The sequence below is a fragment of the Stegastes partitus genome, unplaced genomic scaffold, assembly GCF_000690725.1.
Source record: "Stegastes partitus isolate 25-593 unplaced genomic scaffold, Stegastes_partitus-1.0.2 Scaffold354, whole genome shotgun sequence".
Classification (NCBI taxonomy): domain Eukaryota; kingdom Metazoa; phylum Chordata; class Actinopteri; family Pomacentridae; genus Stegastes; species Stegastes partitus.
This window is the reverse complement of record NW_007578085.1, coordinates 372,366-393,822: the sequence shown is the minus strand read 5'-3', so window position 1 is coordinate 393,822 and position 21,457 is coordinate 372,366. Positions and strand designations below refer to the sequence as shown.

The 21,457-nt window shown below is 40.0% G+C and overlaps 1 protein-coding gene across 2 annotated transcripts; it reads right to left on the bottom strand.

Annotated features, from left to right (window-relative positions):
• Positions 1-1,471: 1,471 nt before the first annotated feature.
• sap30bp (SAP30 binding protein) lies at positions 1,472-21,186 on the bottom strand. Of its 2 annotated transcripts, none has more exons than XM_008284316.1 (10): positions 21,060-21,186; positions 19,165-19,274; positions 16,247-16,291; positions 12,878-12,917; positions 8,045-8,133; positions 4,610-4,701; positions 4,376-4,488; positions 4,233-4,291; positions 3,362-3,452; positions 1,472-2,261 (listed from the first exon to the last, which is right to left on the bottom strand). In XM_008284316.1, exons 1-10 carry the CDS (start codon positions 21,151-21,153, stop codon positions 2,080-2,082), a joined length of 915 nt encoding a protein of 304 aa, XP_008282538.1. In that variant the 5' UTR covers positions 21,154-21,186; the 3' UTR covers positions 1,472-2,079. The 2 variants fall into 2 exon arrangements, with proteins under 2 accessions (XP_008282538.1, XP_008282539.1); XM_008284317.1 differs by having other exon boundaries at positions 1,472-2,258.
• Between the last annotated feature and the right edge of the window lie 271 nt (positions 21,187-21,457).

Genomic DNA, 21,457 nt, shown 5'->3' with positions numbered 1-21,457 from the left:
AACTACAACCTAAAAGGAGGAGGAATTCATTTTAAATTGTAGCTAAGTTCTTCTGTTTTTGTAGGTATACTGCAGTATATGTCAATATATATAATAGTTATTGCCTGTATTTAAGTCCAGTTCACTTTAAATACAAGGCTGTTGCATTGATTCATAGGTAAATACAACCCAGTGGAAATGTAAAAACGATGCACATAGATTTCAAGGACTTCACCCATTGGGATTCATTTTCTGTAATCACAGTATCAACCAGGTAAGATGTAGGAACCATCCAATAGCCTTCGGTTTCTGTCTCTCATTGTATGTTCCTTAAGCCTCAGTCACTCAAGCGTAAAGGTTGTTTATTCTGCAATGAAAATCTGTGGAACTAAGTGTGCGCGCCGCATAAACACAACGCGTCAGTGAGACGTCTAGGACAGAACCTGCAGTTTAGTTTTTGTGATAACTGTATTTGCATTCCAGGCTCTGCAAAAACATGTTGCGATACAATGAGAGCATGGATATTTGTTCATTTACTGTACCAAATGCATGTCTTCTGCCACAGCTCATGGCCAAATGTGGGTATGAGTCAACAGAATGTCTTACATGACTCAGGTCGGAGCTACAATCTGTGCTCTAAACCTCAGCTGACTCCTAGTGTCACGCCAAGACCTCACGGGAGGCTTGCATCACTTTTTGCGATATTCTTCATTTAAATAGACAAAAATTAACAAAGTGTTGTAGTTTTATAAAATAGATATATGTGTTTGTTTAGTTTCATCTGATTTCTAGTAGTCTGGTTAACTTCTTTTTATGGTAAAAATAAAAGGTAATAGCCGCCCAGTCTAGTTTAATATAGTTTTATTACTGGCAATCTTTTTTTTATTATTATTTTTACAACTGAATATGCAGGGCAAGGTTTATATAAACACAATAAGAACACAAAGAAGTCATGTTTATAAAGTTGGGATGTTTAGTCAGGCAAGTAAAAGGACTACACCCAACTGAAGAATACCACAATATGAAAGGTTATCAAAGAATATGTGCATCTTGGGAGGAATCTATTTATAAATAACTTTTTACTTGTCTTCAAGGCAGCTTGGGCCCCACTGATGTCAACTTTAACCTTCTTGACAGAAGTCAGATGTGAAGTGAAAAGAGCACAACCACCTGGAACACACATGCTTTCCCCGAGAGAGAAGACAGAAACTGTGTGAATGTGTTTGCGGGTGTCAGCATGAAAGCAAAAGAGATTCTTCAGTCCAGATTCAGGCCAATGCCTGCAGTCAATAGAGCTTGTTTGCCCATAAATGTGGAGAGTTCCACAGTAAAATACAAACATGGAAAGCTTTATTAAAAAACAGTTGAATCAGAAGCAACACAAACAGCTTCTTCAACACGTTTCTGACTCCATGACCTGAAGAAGATTTCACTTTTAGTTCAAAGTGGCGAAAAAAGTTTGTGGAAATTGACAAAAAACAGAGAACACAACTGAAAAGGCAACATCTGATCCATTTATTCACCTTGTCGTCAATACATATATGTACAAGTGTAAAAAAAAAATCTTACCTCAGAGTCGGTCACTATGTCACGGGAGAAAAAAAAAGAAGGCTGAAAAATGTATGCACATGTTGAGCTATTACACGTAACCGCTACTGGAAGCATGAAAATACTGCACCAGAACTATGGATATAAAAATAAGCAGTTTTTCAGACACTTGGGACTCTTCCATATTCAACCATTGTCTTTAACTGATTTATACCATCAGCTGTTGCCAACACATTAAAAATGAATGACAAACGTTTCATCGAATGAGATCTGCATGCATCAGATTTATGGAGGGCCTACGAGTATTTTCACCAAACTGGTAATTTGGCTTTAAGACGCAGTTAGTGCAGATACAATCCCAGAGATAGAAGGCAGTTTAGTCTTTAGAGTAGTCCATGTGTAGCAGAGCAGGCTGGCTCTAAAAATGTACACTGAGTGTCCACCAGTTCTTTAGTCCTCTCTCTCCATCTTTATGTACTAAGTGCAGCACAGCACAGATCTTTCAACTTCATGTCAGTCATGGACAAACATGGTTCTGCCTGTGCTTCACGGTCACTGCTTTGCTTTCTTTAGGATGGTGCCCACTGCGGAGATGACCGTGGTCTTGGTGCCGCTGGCTGTGGTCGTCACGGAGACGACAGCTGGCAGGGTGGCCGTGGTGGTGATGATGGTGGGCTGGGCCAGGGTCACAGGGATCGCAGAGTCCCATTTGCTTTTCCTCTTCTGGGCGTCTGCTGGTCAGAGGAAACAGGGGAGGAGTCAGTGAGTGGAGCTCAGGGTGTGAATCAGCAGCTGTGCTCAGAAAAGGCCTGACTTTACTTTGGCCAAAGGTATCCAGTGGAGTTTTTGGTTTATCTCAAGTAGCAAAACAAAGACACATAAAGCATGAAGCACACGCTCCTGCCGATGGTTTAACACTTTACCACTGACCTACAGGTGGTAGTGACACAATGGGCCTGCAAAACCAGGGAAAAAGATGACAGCAAGCTAAGAAACATAGATGAATTAATGCTGAATTTGAAGTACTTAATAAGCTTTGCAAATATTATACAAAGAGGGAAATGGACATGTTAGTTGAAACTCAAGGATACATACAATCCTTTTGTTACAAAAGCTGCACTGGGAACAATTAATCCACATTTTTTACCTGCAGCTACAAGTATCTGTTTGAGTCACGGCTGCTGGGCTTTTGAACCTTAAATGCTTAGCACATTTTACACAAAGGCTCTATTTCAACATGGGTTGGCTACTTAAACACAAGAGTCATGACTCAATAAAATGACAAAAATCGAAATTGTGGCAATGATATCAAGCGGTAGATTTTAAATGACCCGCAAACATTTTTTAATTTGTCTTATTATGAGCAATGGAGTCCCACCTGAAAGCACAACACAAAGCAGAAGAGTTTCAGAAGAGAGGATTTTGTCGTTTTGTTGTCATCCTGAGAACTTTTAGGAGCTTAATTAATGACCACAATGAGTTCAGAGAAATGTAGCCCACTTTTGTAATCTATTACAATCTAATCAATGCTCTAAAATCTATTAATAACAGTTATCAACAATGCCATTATTAAAAAAAACTACAAAATCATGTATTTCTGCAAACCAATAGTCTGCGATTTAAAAATATGACTTTAAATTGTAACTCCTTCAAAGCAGCTGACTTGAATATGAACTCCTCAACAACTTCAAGTATTTAGAGTTTGTGCTGAAACCACCATGTTTATGTGACAGCTTCTAAGTCAGACAGGGCTGGAAGTGCTACCCAGAGGTTACCAGATCATGTAAAACTGCCGAATTTGAAAGCTGTCAGGTACTGGGGTGGTGGAGTTTACCTGTGGCGGTGGTGGTGGTGGTGCTGCTGGTGGTAGAAGCTGCTGTGCTGGAGGGGTTGGTGCCCTTCTTAGTGCCGGTGACAAACTCAATCTGAAGAACACACAAACCGATTGAAACACTGGTTTAAATTCTTGGTACTGTTTGATGTGTTTTTAACAAACAGTCTCAAGTGACTTCTGCTGGTCACTGATAAGCTCCATCCGAGAATCTCTGCTGTTGGGTTCAACAGTGTCAGAGTGATAGAAGAGTCACTTATTAAACAACTGCACATATACAACAGATTTTTATGGCTTTTGTCTTGACACTACTGAAGTCTGCATATCACCGACTGCATTTCACATGAGAGAACAACAGAACAGCTCCTTTTGAGTGCATGTTCATTCAAGTCCAGTTTCTAACTCGGTGCCACTGCAGGAATGCTGCTGCTAATAGTATAAAAGCACACTAGCATGTTACCACACTGTTTTCTATCCACATGTGCATGTTCCATGGAGACACCCATCACTCAGCTCCTCAGTATCAGCCCTGACATGCTATTTATAACAAGAGCTGTTCCAAAGGCAGACAGTGAAAGCGCAAGTGGTTAGCAAAGACTGATTCACCCAGGGGGTTCAAATTCACTTCTGCTCAAGATGTTTGTATTTACATGGAAACCCAGTGCAGAGCCTGAACGGGCATGGCTGAGCTGTAAAGCTGCACTGGGCTGGGCCTGAACTGCTGCTACAGGAGCTGAACTTGGCAATGTTGATTTCTGTGTCTGATGAAGGACGTAAAGCAGAAATTAAGTGCAGCTGGTGGAGACTTGCCCCTGACGCACTCAGAGGAGCACTGACAGTCATGTAATCCACTTTTCTTTGTCGTTAGTCTCACCTTGGTCCGCTCCTTCTTGGCTTTCTCCAGTTTGTCCATCTCAACTTTCTGGGCTTTGGCTGGAAGAAAGAAAAAAACCACACAATTATGAGTATTGGGCTGTAATCACAAAGAACACGCAGAGAAGAAATAAAGCAGCTTACCGAGAGATTCATAGTAAGAGTCTTCTGACCAGCCATGAGGATCAAACATGTCTTTAGGGTAGTTAGTTCCCAGTTCATCTATGCCACAGAACTGAATGAGCTTCTCATAAATACTGTAAGAAAACCAGAGAAAAAGATGCTTGGATACATATGCACGTATCTGACATCATGTGTAAATGACAGCCTGTGTGTGTATTTGCTGGTCTGGGTGCGTTCTTCAGCTGAGCTGCATACCTTGGGTTTCTAAATTCTTTCTTTTTCTGGATGTGGCTGTTTGTGTCAAAATCTCCATGGAGCTTCCTCTCATACAGCTTGTGGATCTTCTCCTGTTACAAAACAAACAAATCAATGAGGGACGTGAACAGACAAGAGGTCATCCCTGAGTGAGAAGAGATTGACACCTCTGCTTTGACTCAGCTTCTTCCACGCTCGACATTTGGCAAGATGCAATGTCTGTGTCATCAAATAAACAAGACCTATATATATGACCAGCTCTGCCCAGTGAGGGCCGGTGTGAATGGAGCTATTGTATATGAAGTTTGTGATACCTCTGAAGAAATATTTGACAACCAGGCTCTACTAAGCCACAGGGAGCTGGCAGATGGATGTGGGTGTCCACAGTGGTACATGAGGGCTGACATGGACCAAGATGGAAGAAGGGACTGCTGCTAAAAATGAGTCCTTTGGGTCCGCAGTAATGTCTTTTTATTATCTCCTTCATGTCCCTTGTTACTGCCATATCAAACACATATATGCAGCCAGCTGTTACGTCTCTCTTGTGGTTTTTGACCTGATGCACCTATTAGTTAGACAACATGGTCCAAACCTTTACAAATGATAAAAAAGTGACTGATGTAGGTGCTTTTTTTGATTTTCCATGGCTAAGTTTTTGTGCCTAACCGTAGTCACCACACTGGTTAACCCAGTCTTAACCACTGTGGTGGCTACGGTTAGGCACAAAAAAACTGCTTGGTTAAGGGTGCCCTGTGTTGTCCTGAAAAGAAAATAAATAAATTAGGACGTAGGGTTGAATAATTATTCAATTTCAAATCTAAATCGTAACTTGAAACAATGCAATTAACAAATTGTAAAGGTGGCAACTTAGTATGTACAAGGTGTAGTTATTAAATAATGAGATTAATGCTGTAAGTCAATCACACCCATTGATCTGTGTAGTATGTGGTTCAGGCATGCACGCTGCGGTTGACTGACTTAAGCCCGGTCTAGTTATTGAATGGCCACACCTCGTACATTTTGAACGGTGTCTGACTCAGGGTTTAGACTGCCCTGACAATAGTTTCATAAATTCACAGTTCGTCCTCCTTATGTAACAGTCCCACCTTTGATCTCATAGGGAAATGACATGTTTTAAATCTACAGTGCATACTGTAGCAAAGCTTGATCTTCAAAAGTTAGATTGCAAATCAAATTGAAAGCACAATATCAATCTGAACAATCACAATTCTATGTTTTATCCAAGTATAAGATTTACATTAAATGTTTCTTGGCATAAATTAAGTGTATGTATCCTCGAGGTCTAACAAACCAGCATGTCCAGCCTTTTAAAACATTTGGATCATTTCTGGAGTAAACTGAAACCTGCTTTATTACCTCCTTGTTTGCTTGCTAGCAGTTGTCTACTTCAAGGCTTTTGTTTGCACATCGTTAGATTTTTTCACATCATTTCAATGGTCTGTCTGTGGAATAGTATTAAACCGGCAGAAATTTGTATCACATAAATCCCAACTCTACAGAGTTCACTAAAGCTTAATAAAAAACAAACAAACACAGCCATAGAAAAAAAAATAAAAAATAGAAAACTGAAAGTGCACTGAACATTTATAAAATCAATGAGAATATTTTATACCAATAGATCTAGCAATTACTCTTTCAATTGTTTCGTCAATAGGACAGCAAAATGTTGAAAAGTCTTAAAATGTAACTTACACAGCTTACAGATAATTATTTAATTTATAGTGATGTGAAAACAACAAAGGCCAAGTTTCACATTTCACCTTTTAAACTGTTGCAGATCAATTTTCTGTTGCTTAACTAATCGGTTAAAAGGCACTCTACCAATTTTAGACATCAAGCTGAGGTTAGTTGTTGTGGAAAAATGCCTTCTGTGAAAACAGGCATATAATGCATTGTGTATGTATTGTTAATAAAGTTTAAACCCTGATGATAACATCAAGGTTCTCTCAACTCACGTTTGGACACAATGTTTAGCAAAAGGCTTGTGTTACAACCTGGGCATGAAAAGTTTGAGGAAGTTTGGGTTTTTACTAGGCAGGGTAGGTTTAGCAAAAAGGATCAAATCAAGACAAATGAAGGATTCTGCATTTCTGAAGCTTGAACCATACGAATCAGTCAATGTCAAGACACCTCTGCCATTTTAACCGGGGACGAAAAACGACAATGAGCAGCCGTCTCCCGTGTTAAAGCTGCACACCTATGTTGACCCACTTCTCAACCCGTCCAGTTCCTAACAGGGCTTTGTGTGGCTGTTACAGCATCACATGACTTCAACCTTTACTTCTGACAGACAGAATTCATAATTAACATGAACCCTGGGGATCTGTCAGGTGGACATAAATGCAGGTAGCTTTCTTTCTTTTTTTTTTCTTTTGGGGGGCGGGGGGAGAAGCCTATTGCAGTTAGCTTTCTTGGCATGTCAGTCTTCGTTCTAATCCCAAGGTCAGGGCACGATTGCAAAAGGCACTTGGAAGGAGTTCACAAACGGATACATTCCAGTAATGGTGAAATGACAAGAAAAACAGCCAATTGATTGTAAAAACAAAATAATTGCGAAATCCAATTAAACCCCTCTCTGAGTGCATGCGTTCCTGCTCCTCGGTGACCTGAGGGCAGGGATATCCAGGCTGTTCTAGGGAAGGTGAATCATTAGTTGTTCATCTGATGGGTGGGGGAGTGTCAGCCCAGAGGGGATACTGCTGAGCTGTTCACTTACTAAGTCAGCTGTGTGTCCTGACCTGCCTTAGCTCCACACAAAACAAACCTTATTGGAGTCAGAAGCACCGTATGCACAGCAGAGCGGCAGAAAGCGAGCACAGTGGTGGAGAGAAAAGGCTGAGTGAAGATGACACTGTGTGCTGCTTTAATTACAGGGGCGAGTCTCAGAATTTATGTAGCCACCAGAATGTATTTCTAACCCCAGAGGGAGTGAGTGAAAGTACAAAATTATTCACTTGGCGTCAAGAACAGGTTATTTTGAGTGCATCAACATCCAAGACGAGGTAGCTTTCAGCTCCTGACGTTTTAAACTTTAAGTCCTGATGTTGAAATCCTAATTCTAAACCTTGCACAAGTGCCAAAGGAGCGGGTGCAGATTGTCTGCACTTATGGCACCAACATCTTCCTTCAGGAGCCAATGACAAGTTTTCCCTTTTAGGTAAGATGAATTTATCACCTGGAAAGTGTTTATTCAGCACATAAACAGCCACACTAAGACACACAACACAAGGCACCGAGCTCTAATAAAACCCACAACTCCTGCTAAACCCACTGCTCTGGTCTGATTAGCAGACATAATTGTGGCCTTGGTGGCGATATAAAAACTGCTTGCATGAGACAATAGCAGCAATATATTGAATTAACGGTGTGCTCCAAGAGAACTGTACGTGGTTAAATGACAGTGGAGGAGTGTACCTGTAGTTGGCTGGAGCAGCGACCAGGCGGCTCAGGTGGGATCCTGATCTCATCAGGCGACATGTTCCTCACCTTCTCTGAGAAGAGAGCTGGCAAGGAGACAGAAACAGAAACCCTTACAAGTTTGCACCTCAGTGGCTTTCCCTTTCTGCTCCACCCTGCGTGTCTTTACAGGCAGAGTGAGGATTAACTAAGCAACCTCTCTGAGACAAAGCTAATGAAACAGGAGAACCAAATCTGACAGATGACAAATCAGAGGGAAGGTGGGACATGGATGTGTGCTGGAGAATCCAACTTAGTAAATGAAACAAAGGTCCACTGTGTGTTACGCAAACATTGCAGATAAAGTATCTTGTTGTTCATCTTCATCCTAAGTGTATGCCAGCAGATTTTATAGGAGAGTGTGGTATGAGGAGTGAACGTCCCAGGCAGGGAGTGGCTGTTGTTGGGGCTTGTAAGGAGAAGGGAGGCTCCTTTCCCTCCTTCTGACCTGTCCCTTGTTTTGTTTTCCTTGCTCGACCCTCTGCTTTCATTCTTGAGTGTCACGTACAGAAAGATGGTCTCTATATTTATTTGACGCTGTCAGTCATACTGTGAATAAGAGCAGCGAGTATATGCATCTGTGCACACTTCCAAATGCAGGAGCTCGTCCCTGCTGGTGCGCTGTGAAGAACGTCGACAAGTAAAAACTTGACTGGACATGAGAAGATCATTTTCTGAAGTGCTGACTTTGTCATGCTGAACACTTACAAAACATTAGAGGAAAATTCCACCGGCACATACTCTGAAACCTCGACCACACTGAAGTTACAATTTTCGATATTTCTCTGACCTTAGCTCCACCTCGGCCTGGCTAGCAAACCTCACCTGACCTACTTCTGTTGTGTGATGTAGAATGAACCGAACAACGAAGTAACAGGGGTCTTGTGTACCGTAGTGTTCAATGAGGAAACAGAAGCAGCTGCTTCTAGAAATAACAATGTCAAGTATACATTCAAACATTCCTTCGAACATGTCTAAGGAGGATCTGCTAACAACTCAGAACCGGCCGATGGTTACATTTTATATGAACACAAACAATTCTAACTAGGATCCTCCATTTGTGAGTGTTTGTTTTTTTAAATTAAATATCCTTACATATATATAATGAGCTGTGTAATCAGCAGTAGAAAAACATATTTGTCAGTGTTTCTTGTGGACAAAAGAGGAAGATGGGTGAATATTTGTTTAGTACAAACATTGTTGAAATGATTTCTATTTGTGTGCTATTTATGCTTTGTCTGAGTGTGCTGATGGATTATAGATTGAAAAGGAAGAGGAACGCTTCAGTAAAATAAGTAGCACATTGTTACAGGAGTGTTTTATTGTGATTATTATTACTTTTATTTTTCAGCTTTAAATGGTTTGAAGAAGTAGTTTATCATAACAGTTGTGCTTTGGTTTTTCTTTTGGACCTGTAATATGCAAAGCGCTCGCTGCTCAGTTATCACACTAAAGAAACAGAACACTATTTAAAATTACCCTCTTCTTAATTATGTTTCTAGTTGTACAAATGTGTTACTTGGTTTAAGAAAACCATAAACTAACATTACATTTAACTGTTTATTAAAGAACACCAATATTATCCTACAATTAGAAACGCAAAAACAGCATGTTTAGCTGATATTTACTTTTATTCGAATGCAAATACAAATAACTTTGCTGCCTCAACAAACACAAACATAAATATAAATACCGCACATCCTTGGAAACTCTAATTTTGTCCAAAAGCACTCCCTATTTAGCATACAGTATCCTCCATTTATTACAATTTATCTGAGCCTACCAGCTCACCTATAGCTCTGTAAAACTACTCTGTCGTACACAATTATAAGTTGTATTATTGGAGTAATTCAGCCACACACGTTCAAAAGAGAAACTGATTTGAAGATTAATGATATAGAAAGTCCTGCAAGTTGACAGGATTAGTTCCTCTGGTTTGCTACTTTAAAAACCCTGAAGTCTGAATCTATGTTTTTGAGACCGTCATGAGTGCACTGCAGTTTCACATTAGAAATGCAGAGACTGCTTATTTCACTCCTCATGTGGCTTCAACGTATGAAAAACACCACATGGACTTGATTATCACTGGAGGGGGTCTTTAAACCAAAACCCATATTGCTTTGATATCAGTACTGAATGTGACAGCTGAAGGTTCAGTAACTTCACCATATGAAGTCTATCTACACATAAATATTGTGAACAGAATTCTGAAGTGTTTGTGTGCAGACAGGTTGCTGACATTTACTGACATGTTCTTTCCAGCGGTCCCTCCCTTCAGCACCTCTTCCCTGGTCTGCTAATCATGTGGGACCACAGATTTACACGTGTGGATACAGATTTGCCACACTCTGTGTCTGGAAATTTCAGAGGAGGAGCAGTACCTCCCTTTCCATTTAGCTCCATAGCTGATATGGTAATGGTTAACCTCCCCCCGCAGGGCAAAGGAGGGGCAGGGCGTTGCCTTTGTTAAATAGACACAAAACTAATACAGAGCAGGCATGTATGCAGGTTCATATACATTTTTTTTTACAGAAGTTAACAAATACACAGACGCATGATGATTAATGGTCTCGTGCAACTAGTCTATCCACCATATTGTAGAAAACAGAGAATACTGTAGCCTCCAACCATAAAAAAACCTGACAAGGCAAGTCCGATGACTCAGAGGCATTAGGTGGTAGCTTGGTATTTCATTAAACTCTCTCACAGACATGCACGCAGTCTAGCTGCAACAGGGGTTTTGTATTGTAGAAGCCTGGTAATCCGCTCAAGACAACCAGAGATTTACTTAACTTTGTAGCCTTGTTGGACAAACTGAAATCTAAACAGTAAAATAAACTCTGTAGCTTCACAGTAGCAGCAGAGGTGCAAATGAATCACAGCCTGCGTGATAATTATTCCTGTTTACAATTCAGTTAACATGTGAGGAATATGCTAATATAACAGCAGCACAGTCAGGAAGACTAAGACGGTAATAAACTGACAGAGAAGAGATTATATTGGTTCCAAATTTCCATCTGTCTTCCTAAAAACAGACAGAAAGTCACAATCTGTGCCCTGAGGGTCTTTTTTGGACAGACGGACAATGTCTGTCCCTTCAGTGAACAGACAAAGAGCCGTCTTCAGCTTGCTGATGGGAGGCTTTCTGCCAGACGCACTGTGACATTTACTGACAGACAAGACAGAGGAGCCAAGCTCTGCTGAAGGAATGTCAGGGGTCCGGCTATGAGTCACACTCTGACACTACAGTACACTGATGGCGATGGCGGCTGCTCTGAAAACTAAAAATTGCTCTAGTGCATTTCCCTTTCGTCTGTCACTTCTTTTTATGGCTGCAACAAACCAGAGGAGTGGAAGTGCTGATGATAGAGAGAGCAAAGCTGTGGGAAGAAGCCATTCAAGTTCACTCAGCTTCTGCTGTCTGTCCTATGGAGCGACTCATTTTAGAAGTGAGGCATTTTGGTAATTACACCTTTAAGACACAATGGCTGCATGCAAAGACATAATCATCTTCATCCCGTTGAGGAACAAATCAGCTCAACAAATCATCTCCTATTTGGATTCATTTGAAAATAAAATATTTTCTCAGTGAGGAATCATAATAGTTGAATGACTGTAATCAGTTCTTGACTCACTGCAACACATTACCATGTGTATCAACACTGTGTTATTTTGCAGTTAAATAATGGATGGGGACGAGTGTTGCATAAAGTGTGCTGTCATGTGCATCCAGCTAAGGGCCCGTACAAACAAACAGCAGACAGGGAACCATTAGTACTGAAGGTTTATGGTCTAACAGAGTGGTGTATAAAGAGCCACTCCCTGAAACACTCATATCCTGTCTGCAGCACACTCACACACATGCACACCTGTACAGGTCAGTGATTGCTCACTAACCACTGCCAGCTCCTTGTTAGACCTTCACAACCCATCTGTCAGTCGACAAAGAGGCTTTTGTAAGTCAACTAGGCCTAGTTAGTGATTCACACATTTACTGCATCCACACCGACCAGACAAAGCTGTCTTCAATTATACCTTTGTTTTAAACATACACACCCACGATCAGGGGCTATTCTATATTTTTCCTATTAGCATGGTTAAAATGTAAATATCACAGATCTCTGTGTTTTGCCTGCAGCAATCTACTAAACTACTCAAGCAAAGATGAGTCATAAATATATAGTTTCATTAACAAAACAACAGCTGGGAACTGTCTTAGTCGATTAAAGTGCATAAGGTTAATATTTACAGTTTTTAAAACACATAAAGGATCCAATTTATTACTTGTCTGACAATCATGAAGGTCAAAATAAGAAAACCCAGTCGGGACATCGAGACCTAGTATTTTCTTTATAATCATAATTTAGATTTCATTTATATTTAATCAAATAATTGGAGCTGGGCACAAAAATACAGCAGAAAATGGATGGATAGGTCCAAAACTGACACTTCAGAGTATGACACAATGAGCTTACTAGCTGCTGTAGGTAGCAGCAGTGACAGTGCTTCCTATAGGTCTGATGTGTGAAATGCCTCCTGACTGCCCACTATTGGACACAAAGATCTACTATTACCACCAGTAGCTGTAAGGAGAAAGTATTAAGACCTGTATAAACGCCTCAAAGGTGTTTTTGAAGACATACTTTTCAACCTACAGATGAATAGTGGAGCTTTATGGCACATTGGCATAACATATATTATCAGTTGGATATTAATGACAATAAACACCGACCTCATCCTTCAAGAATCCGTCAGTATAATGCATGTATGTATATGCAAGTATGTACTCACCAACAAGCTCATTGGGGTCCTTTCTTTCTGCTTCTGGGATCTGTAAAAAAGAAGAGGGACGAGAGGGGGAGAGGAGAGAAACAGAGACACATGGGATATTTAGGTCTCCTTTACTCAGGAGAATCTAATCCTTAATGCTCGATGGTGGGAAATATAAACAGCACCAGTGGCAGCTATTGTGAAACCATTATCCCAGCTTTGGTATAGTTAATTACAGTGTGGTATAGGCAAGTTGGAGAAATGAATTGTGCAAACAACCAAAGCCAGTTCTGGTGAAAGATGTCGAGCTGGAGACAGAGCCTCATTCCATGTGTACCTGACACCTGCAAATCATAGAGACTAGTGCAGCAGACCGCACAAAACAAAGCACAGAGCAGAATAGTTTCAAAGAACTAATAGAAACCAGAATAGTAAATCTAGGCAGCTTCCAGCGAACGCTTTGGCTGGACACGAGGAGGAGTCTTGTACAGCCTCTAAAATATGCTGCCTGTTGTGCCAGCATTGTGGGCATAACACAGGTTCAGCACAAAAGAACAGTGCTGTTATTCACAGGAATCACGTCGTCACCTAGCAACTGCACGGGCACATCAAAGAATTGTCCTGAACTTGGCCAAATGACAAGAAGGAGGAAAAAGGGAGGAGGACTAAAAGACATGGAAGTACAGCAGAGCCCGCTGGCAAAAGTCCAGACCCGAGGAACAGTAAATAAATAAATAAATGCAGCTAATAGGTGGCACGTACCATTTGAGACAGAGCCAATAAATGCTCATCATTTCATTGATTGCCCCACCTGACATTTCTTTGGCATCTGGCCGCCCTTCACAGTAAGGTCAGGGGTTACAGTAAGCTGGAAAAAATGGCAGCACTGCAGATAATAGGATTTAGCATTTTCAAGGTTTTTCTGGCTAGAGAATTTAAATTCAGCTCTCTCATGAAATCGCACAATAGGTACAGCCAGCACTTCTAATCAAAACAAACCACTTCTAATTTCAGGCTACGTCTGTGCACTTCATCCAGCCATCTGTCCGTATAAATATCAGAGCCACATGGCACCACTCTAACCATGCAAATAGCAAAACTGATCATATTTTTAGTGTGTACCTACTTTTTCTTTTTTAAAGATAGTACACAAATCATTTTAAATGAGAACAAAGTGCACTGAAGTCTAATACAACACTGCCACAAAATACTGCCTTATTATGACTATAGATTAGGATCACCACCTCTAACAGCGTCTTAGCCAAAACAGAGCATCGTCATTGTTATCATGAGGGACTTGATGGAGGGAGGCTGCAATAGATCTCAGACAGTACATCTTTTTGTTAGCATTTTGACCAGACTTTTTAAAAACGTGTCTCATATGTGACCTCCAACTGCATAAAGGTTCAAACAAATAACTGGAGTACCTCTTTAAACTGATTTCAACACAAAATTAGATCCAAGTATAGAACTATACCACCATAGTGTCCCAGCTGCTGTATTTTATATGAGCAGTGATGGGCTCGCTTGTTTGCAGGACCTCATGCAAGTTTATATTTATATTTCTATTATAAAATAAATATTAGGACATAAACATTTGTAGATGATATTCATTCATTCAAAAACACATGAACCACAACACTGTCGCTGTGAGGACGTAGTTAGCCACAGTGGTGCTTGGAGCTAAATGCTAAAATTGCTGTCAATTGTAAAATGCTATTGTTTTGTAGATGTAATATTATTACGGTTAACTTGTTAGCATGCTAACATTAAGCACCCTAAACACAGTAAAGCTGAGGCTGATGGGAAAGCCAATTCTAAATTAATCTAAACATGTTATGAAGCTGACATTTTAACTTGATCACTATACAAGAGGGGGTCTTAGGGAATACCCAAAATATTTGAACTTCTCATCAAGGGGACCTCACATGTCTGTATCAGATTTCACAACAATCCATTTGTGAGCCATTTCAGTGAAATTCAAAAATACCAACTCGCTGGTGGTGCTGTATAAAAAAGTAAATGTCATCAACATAACTGGAGTATTACTATGACAGGTATTTCAGACAGGACCAATTAAGTGACCAACTTTAAAAAAACAAAAACAAAAAAAAAACCCATCCAAGTTCTCTAGTTCGGCCAGGAACTCTGACACTCAGCTGGAAGAGAAACGCCTCAAATTGTTAGGAGGCTTCAACTATATTACAAATATTAGCATTTCGCAAAGCTGGCTTGAAGATAAGAGATTCTGTCTGTGTCCCTCCAGACAGTTCCTTGACCAATGAAAGTTGAAGCTAAATATACTGTAAGCCAATCAAAATCTGCAAGGGCATGTAGCAATAAAGTTTTCCTGTGTATTCAGTCTTTCTGGTTAAATGAGGCTCAGGCATTGCATTGCAACTCTTATCTATCAGAACTGCATCAGAACACAAATAGCAGCTGCCAGCTAACAGATAACGTAACTGCAAGGAGTAATAGTAATCATACAGGAGGACAAAACAAAAGCTAATACAAACATTCACTCTCATGCTGTCAATTAGTGAGTTGGAATCTAATCCCACAGAGGTCAGCACCAGGCTAAACAACCAACCCAAAGCTACAAAACATACAACGCATCAAATGTTTAGTGCTAAAGAAAATACGAATGAATAAATCGTGTCAGGGTACAAATGTTGAGTGTTGTCTTGCAAAAGCAAACAGAATGATCTCCATGACTTCCCTGTTTCTCTTTCTTAGGAACAACTATCCACATGTTGATACACGTATTATTAGGAAATCACATAATGACGCACGCTTGCAAGTACTGTATTGCACGACTGCAATTGCTGTTATCTCTTGTTGGCATAGCATGCTAAACAGACAATACTCACAAAACAACAGCTTATCAGATCACTAGGTTGTAAAACAAAGCCTCAGACGGTAAACGTCCTCTGACTGATTGTTTCTGCTTGTTAGGATTGTGAGTCACTCTCACATCAGTGGCCTGTACCAAGCTGGCAGGCTGTCCAGCTCATACAGCTTTAAACACACACACACACACAGGGTGGGGTTAGTACGGTGTGAAGGTCCAAGCAGTGTGCTCTGAAAAACAACACTGTTGGTTGAGCTCTTCACTTCAGGAGAGAGTTACAACACACATGAAGAAGCATCAGTCAAGCAAATCAAGGGATACATCAACTACTACCACCGACACAGAGCTTCTCATTAGTTGTTTAAATATTCACCAAACATACATGAACCCACAGCACCATCTAGTGAACATGCTCCCTCACAGCACGTGGTGACAGCCATACCTTCGCTTTGGTTAGTCACAAAGCAAACAGACAAATTAATCAGGCTTAATTGTTTTCCAAATCCAATCCATCCCACAGCAGGTGGGCGTCCAAATACCTCAACATCATCTGCGTCCCTCCCCTCGTCAGATTCTTCCATTTCCTATAAAAACAAAAACGCAGAAGGTTAACACTGTAATGGTTTAAAAGGTGAGGAGACCAGAATGGGGAACCAAGCAGCAGAACAGACCGAATGACACCCAGCACCCAGTATTGCACTGTAACACTATTCAGCTACTTCTCTGAACCACAAAGTCTTTAGCCCTCTGAACCCCAAGCACTCACAGGGCATCTGTCTCCTTTTACATTCTTATTAATGTGGGATCATTTTTAGTCCTGCACCTCTGTGGTACCAGCACAACCATGGCTAGACGTAGAGAGAACTTAAAACTGTCTTTTGTGCAGCATGAAAAGGATACAATGACATATGAATTTCTTTGATGAGTCACTTTACAAAAATCGAAAAGATCTGGAGTCAATATGTAAAACATTTTCCAGGTTCCCTCTGGTGCTACTGATGCTGGAAAAAAAAAAGATGGTTCTATATGCTGTCGATATTTTACTACTTAGATTTTTATATTGTCTCCAAGCTAGGCATTTTTCACACAATTCTGCTCCTCTCTCTGCTCTAGAAAGATGTTTCATCATGCTGAATGTGGAAAGAAGAGAAGAACGATCCGCACACCAAAAACAGGCTCCCTTATACAATTTATTGGCGTGACGTTTCGAGCAAAATGCTCTTCCTCAGACTGCAGCATTTTGCTCGAAACGTCATGCCAATAACTTGTATAAGGGAGCCTGTTTTTGGTGTGCGGATCGTTCTTCTCTTCTTTTCTCATTTTTGACATTTTGTGATCCAGCACCCAACCCAGTGGGCCTCGGGGATGTGCGTGCCTTTCCTTCTTTAGACGATCATGCTGAATGTGCCTTTAAATAACTTGCTCCTCTGTACAGTGTTTCTGAGCCATGTTGCATTTATTTTATCAATTCTGTATGTTAGATCGTCTCTCAGTCTCTGATTTGTTTCCAGACTTGTCTCCTCTCTAAACACAGCCTGCGATTCAGACAAATATTCGGCTACTTTCTGTCACGTGGCCACTGAGTCAGTCGCTACTTCTCGTCTGCGCTGAAGGACAGTGATATCTTTGTATTTTACAGATTTTCTTTGTGAAATTTTCAGACACATGTAGTATAAAGTGATTTGATGAAATATAATTTCTTGCTAACCTTCGTGACTGAGCTGCACATAAAACATGATTAGTTCAAGGATGAAATGAAATGAAATGAATGAAAAAAAAAAAACTTTATTTATCCCAGAAGGGAAATTCAATATTATTCAGTATATATATATGTATATATACATATAAAATTATAATTCAATATATATTCAATAAAATTCAATACAAATTCAATTGTCAGAAAGGTGAAAATCCCATGATTTTATTTGTTTTTACAGTTTCTTCATCTGATAGATGGTGTAATTTTTCTGATTTGAACAAAGGTAAGATGTCTTTCAAACCTGGTGGTTTTGGAGTTCAGAAAGTGAAAAGTTTATAACACAACTCTTGGTGTGTTTTTTTCCCCCTCAGTGGACCAGCTCCTGCTGCTACTCCTGGATTTGCAGCCACCATTTAACAAGATGTTGTCCAGCATCTTAAGTATCTGTGGTGTTTGCAGCACCATAAAAAAGCCAGTATCTCCACATTATCAGACTCTTAACACAAACTAGAAGAAGCACAACTTCCAAGATATCCCTAGTCAGCAACTATTTTCTTGATTATTTAATGGCTCTATTTAATGTCAAAAACACTGTTTGACCAACAACATTAAAAAAAGTATTAAATTTACACTGAAAAAAAAAACACAAAAGAAAAAATCTTTTACATTTTAGAAGCTGTAACCACTCAATTTGCTAGTTCAAAAAGATCCAGAAGAGCTAAATGATTCTTTTAATTGCTAAAATTAAAAAGCAGCTAGAGCCTTTGTTAGGCGATGCTTAGTTTGCCTTTTTATTACAGATTATACCTTTGATATTGGAAATTATGGTTTCACTGCAATATGGCACTTAACATTTAAGCATTGTGACACAAATTTTAGCTTCAAAGTAAACTTTAACTGACCACATAGCTCCAAGTCCGATTCTTCAAAATAGGGCACCACCTTTTTACAGGTGTGTCTGATAATGAGTCAGATGGGTATTACTCAGCACACTGTGATTACTTACTTGATGGTTCACAGGCAATCTCTAAATGTAGATGCACACTCTAAGGTGGGAGAACAGTTTATACTCAGCCACATATTATATTTGCATATGTTTCAGCATTGTTGTTGACTTACTTTTAATATTATTTAATCACATTTTGATTTATTACTGATTATGGAGGCTTTTTGTGCAGTACAGGTGAAAGCGGAACAAAAGAATTACAGAATTTTGACTGATGGATGAATACCGAATAAGTAAGTGTAATGATGTGCCTCAGTGATGTACAAAATAATTCTGAATACTAGTTTATACAGCTTAGATATACTACCACAGTACTACTATTACTGTTAGGACTGTCATGGCAAAAAAAGCAACTTAAGTCTGTTTATTTTCAAAAGATATCACAGTACTAGTATTAAAGGTGTTTAATGAAAGCGAAGAGAAGAGAAGAGAAGAGAAGAGAAGAGAAGAGAAGAGAAGAGAAGAGAAGAGAAGAGAAGATCTCAGCTCCTTCAACCTACATCTGTACAAACGCATACTGATGATGTACTCAAAAACATAGCTCATCTAAACATGATGCCACCACTGCCACAGTCAAACTCTGAGCCTCCTCGTCCCCTCACAGTTCAGTACAGACTCAGCACGTGACAAGAGACCCAGTTATGAACATGTCAAAAAACATCACACTACCACACACCATGTGGGCCACATAAAGCGCAGACCCAGCAATAAAATCAAACCTACAGGGAGGAATAAGGAACTTTAATACTAACCGAGTTGCTCTCTCTGCTGTCTTCATCTACAGACTCCTTGTCTTCGATGTCCTCCGTTCGATTCATGTCGTCATCTCCATAGCCGTACACCAAGCCTCCTCCATGCCCCCCTAGTGTTGGACAGAAAAACAGAGAGAGGCACAGGAACATCACACACAAACAACAGAGGTCAGACAACTCAACAATGAACCTCTTGGTTGCTTCAATGCATGTCAGACCTGCATGAAGAGCAGCAATGGATCAGATAGTGTTGCATGGTATTCGGACACTAGTAATGTATTGCGATACCTTACTATTTAAAAAAAAACAAACGAACTAAATCCTGTTTTATTAGTGCAATCCGTTACTTGATCTGCAGTGTTTTGCTAATAGCAGCATTTCTGATGTACCACAGCAAGGAAAGTGTGTGTTTGTAGCTCTCTGCTTCCACTTCCTGCACGCATAGCAGGCTTGCTAACCACTTTTTTCTCTCTAGCAGTTTTCATACCCCCAAGTCATGGCTGCAAATCCAACTGCTGATGCCACCCAGCTTCAGCTTGTGGATAAGACAGATGCACAAAGTAAATATGGAATTGTTTCTATTAGGCATCCTAGAGTGAGGAACAGCCCATATACACCACAAAGCCTATCTGCAAAACATGTTTAAAAGTTACGCAGTTGGAGGAAGCCAACACATCCAACTTAGCAAAGCACCTCATCAACAGACATGTTGGCTTGTACAAAAAATTTCAAAAGCAACAGCGATAAGCAAATGTGATAGGTAATATAAGTACCTCCTGCCCTCAAGTATAACTCAAACAAGTGACTCATTTTGTAACAGATGAACTTCTTTTAACCATTAGACTTTGACAAAGTAATTCGCTAAGAGCAATAATAACTGCTAGACAATTTAAAATGTATCTTTCATAGTTAAATATCAACGTTAAAAGCATATATAATGCAGCATTTAAACTAGCAACTTAACTATGAAGATCAATGACAAATTTGGAAATTGTGAAACTTGAAATTGGAATTTCCTGCAAAAATAATGACAGCGGGTGATTAAAATGTGCACTAAAGTCCACTTATCTTAGTACGGACTCACTTCACCTTTCATAAGCAGTACTGTGATATGTGAAGGTGGAGAAACACAAACATGGCACAAGCTGATTTTATTGAAGACTTATATCAGTTCTCGTTGGATATGAAAATGTACAAACAACTGTGCAGTAATTCAATACCTCTTTTCACATCCTCCACTGTCCCGGATTGGCATTGTTAAAATATTTCCATTTTATTTAAGTAATAAAAAACTAAGTTAGATGTCCCGTCGTAAACTGTAACCCTGTAACTTTTCCTGATGTTGTAGGTTTTCGCTGTGTTACTGTTTCTACATCAGTATCGAAAGATTCAGGCAGGCATCAAGTTATAATGTTGGTATCGTGACAACACCAGGATCACAGTAACAGAAATATATCGGAAAGCCATAGGCCATTCAAAAAAAAACGATATAATTATAAGACATACGCTCTGTGAAATCACACAAGGATGAAAACTAACGCATTTCATTGATGTGAGACCGAGTCAGGAGTTAACCGGTAACTTGACACACAGCAAGACCTCCGCTAACGAAGCGTTCAGGTCTCATACCGTACCGCTGCAAACATCCCCCATAACACTCTGTCTACACCCTGAACCCTCGGATGAAATAATTTTTAATTCCTGAATTTTATCTATGTTCGTGTTTTTACAAACAAGTTTTCACATCATGAACAACCTCTGTAAACTATATTAGCTGGGTTAGCCACAAGCTAACGTTAGCCACCACATGAAGTTCCGGGGTGAGATTCGCACAGCAACAGACAATGTGTTTAGCCACTGGACTTTGTAAAGGTTTTAGGTTTGTTTTACTATACCTGTCTCTTCTGGTTCGGGGTCAGAGTCGGGCTCTGAATCATCTCCATAGTCTGCCAAAGAGGACAGTGGAACACTCTTTTTACCGCTCGCCATAACTGTGTGCGTCGCATAAACGCCGGGTCGCAGAGTAATAACGTCAGTGAATCTGTCCTGCGCAGTGCGCAGGCTCCAGTGGAGCCATGGAAGATGTAGTCCTTTTGTTTCTCAGGCCGCGCTGATGGGAAAAAAAACCCACCACGGCGGGAAAAGCGATTTCTACAAAATAATACAAAGCAATTAAAAATAGGCACAAAGGCCAAAAAATTAAAAATAAAAATAAAAATTCAATAAATCAAAGGTAGCGAATTTTACTTAAATTCTTAAACAGTCAATATCTTTAAGTAATTGACTTTACTTT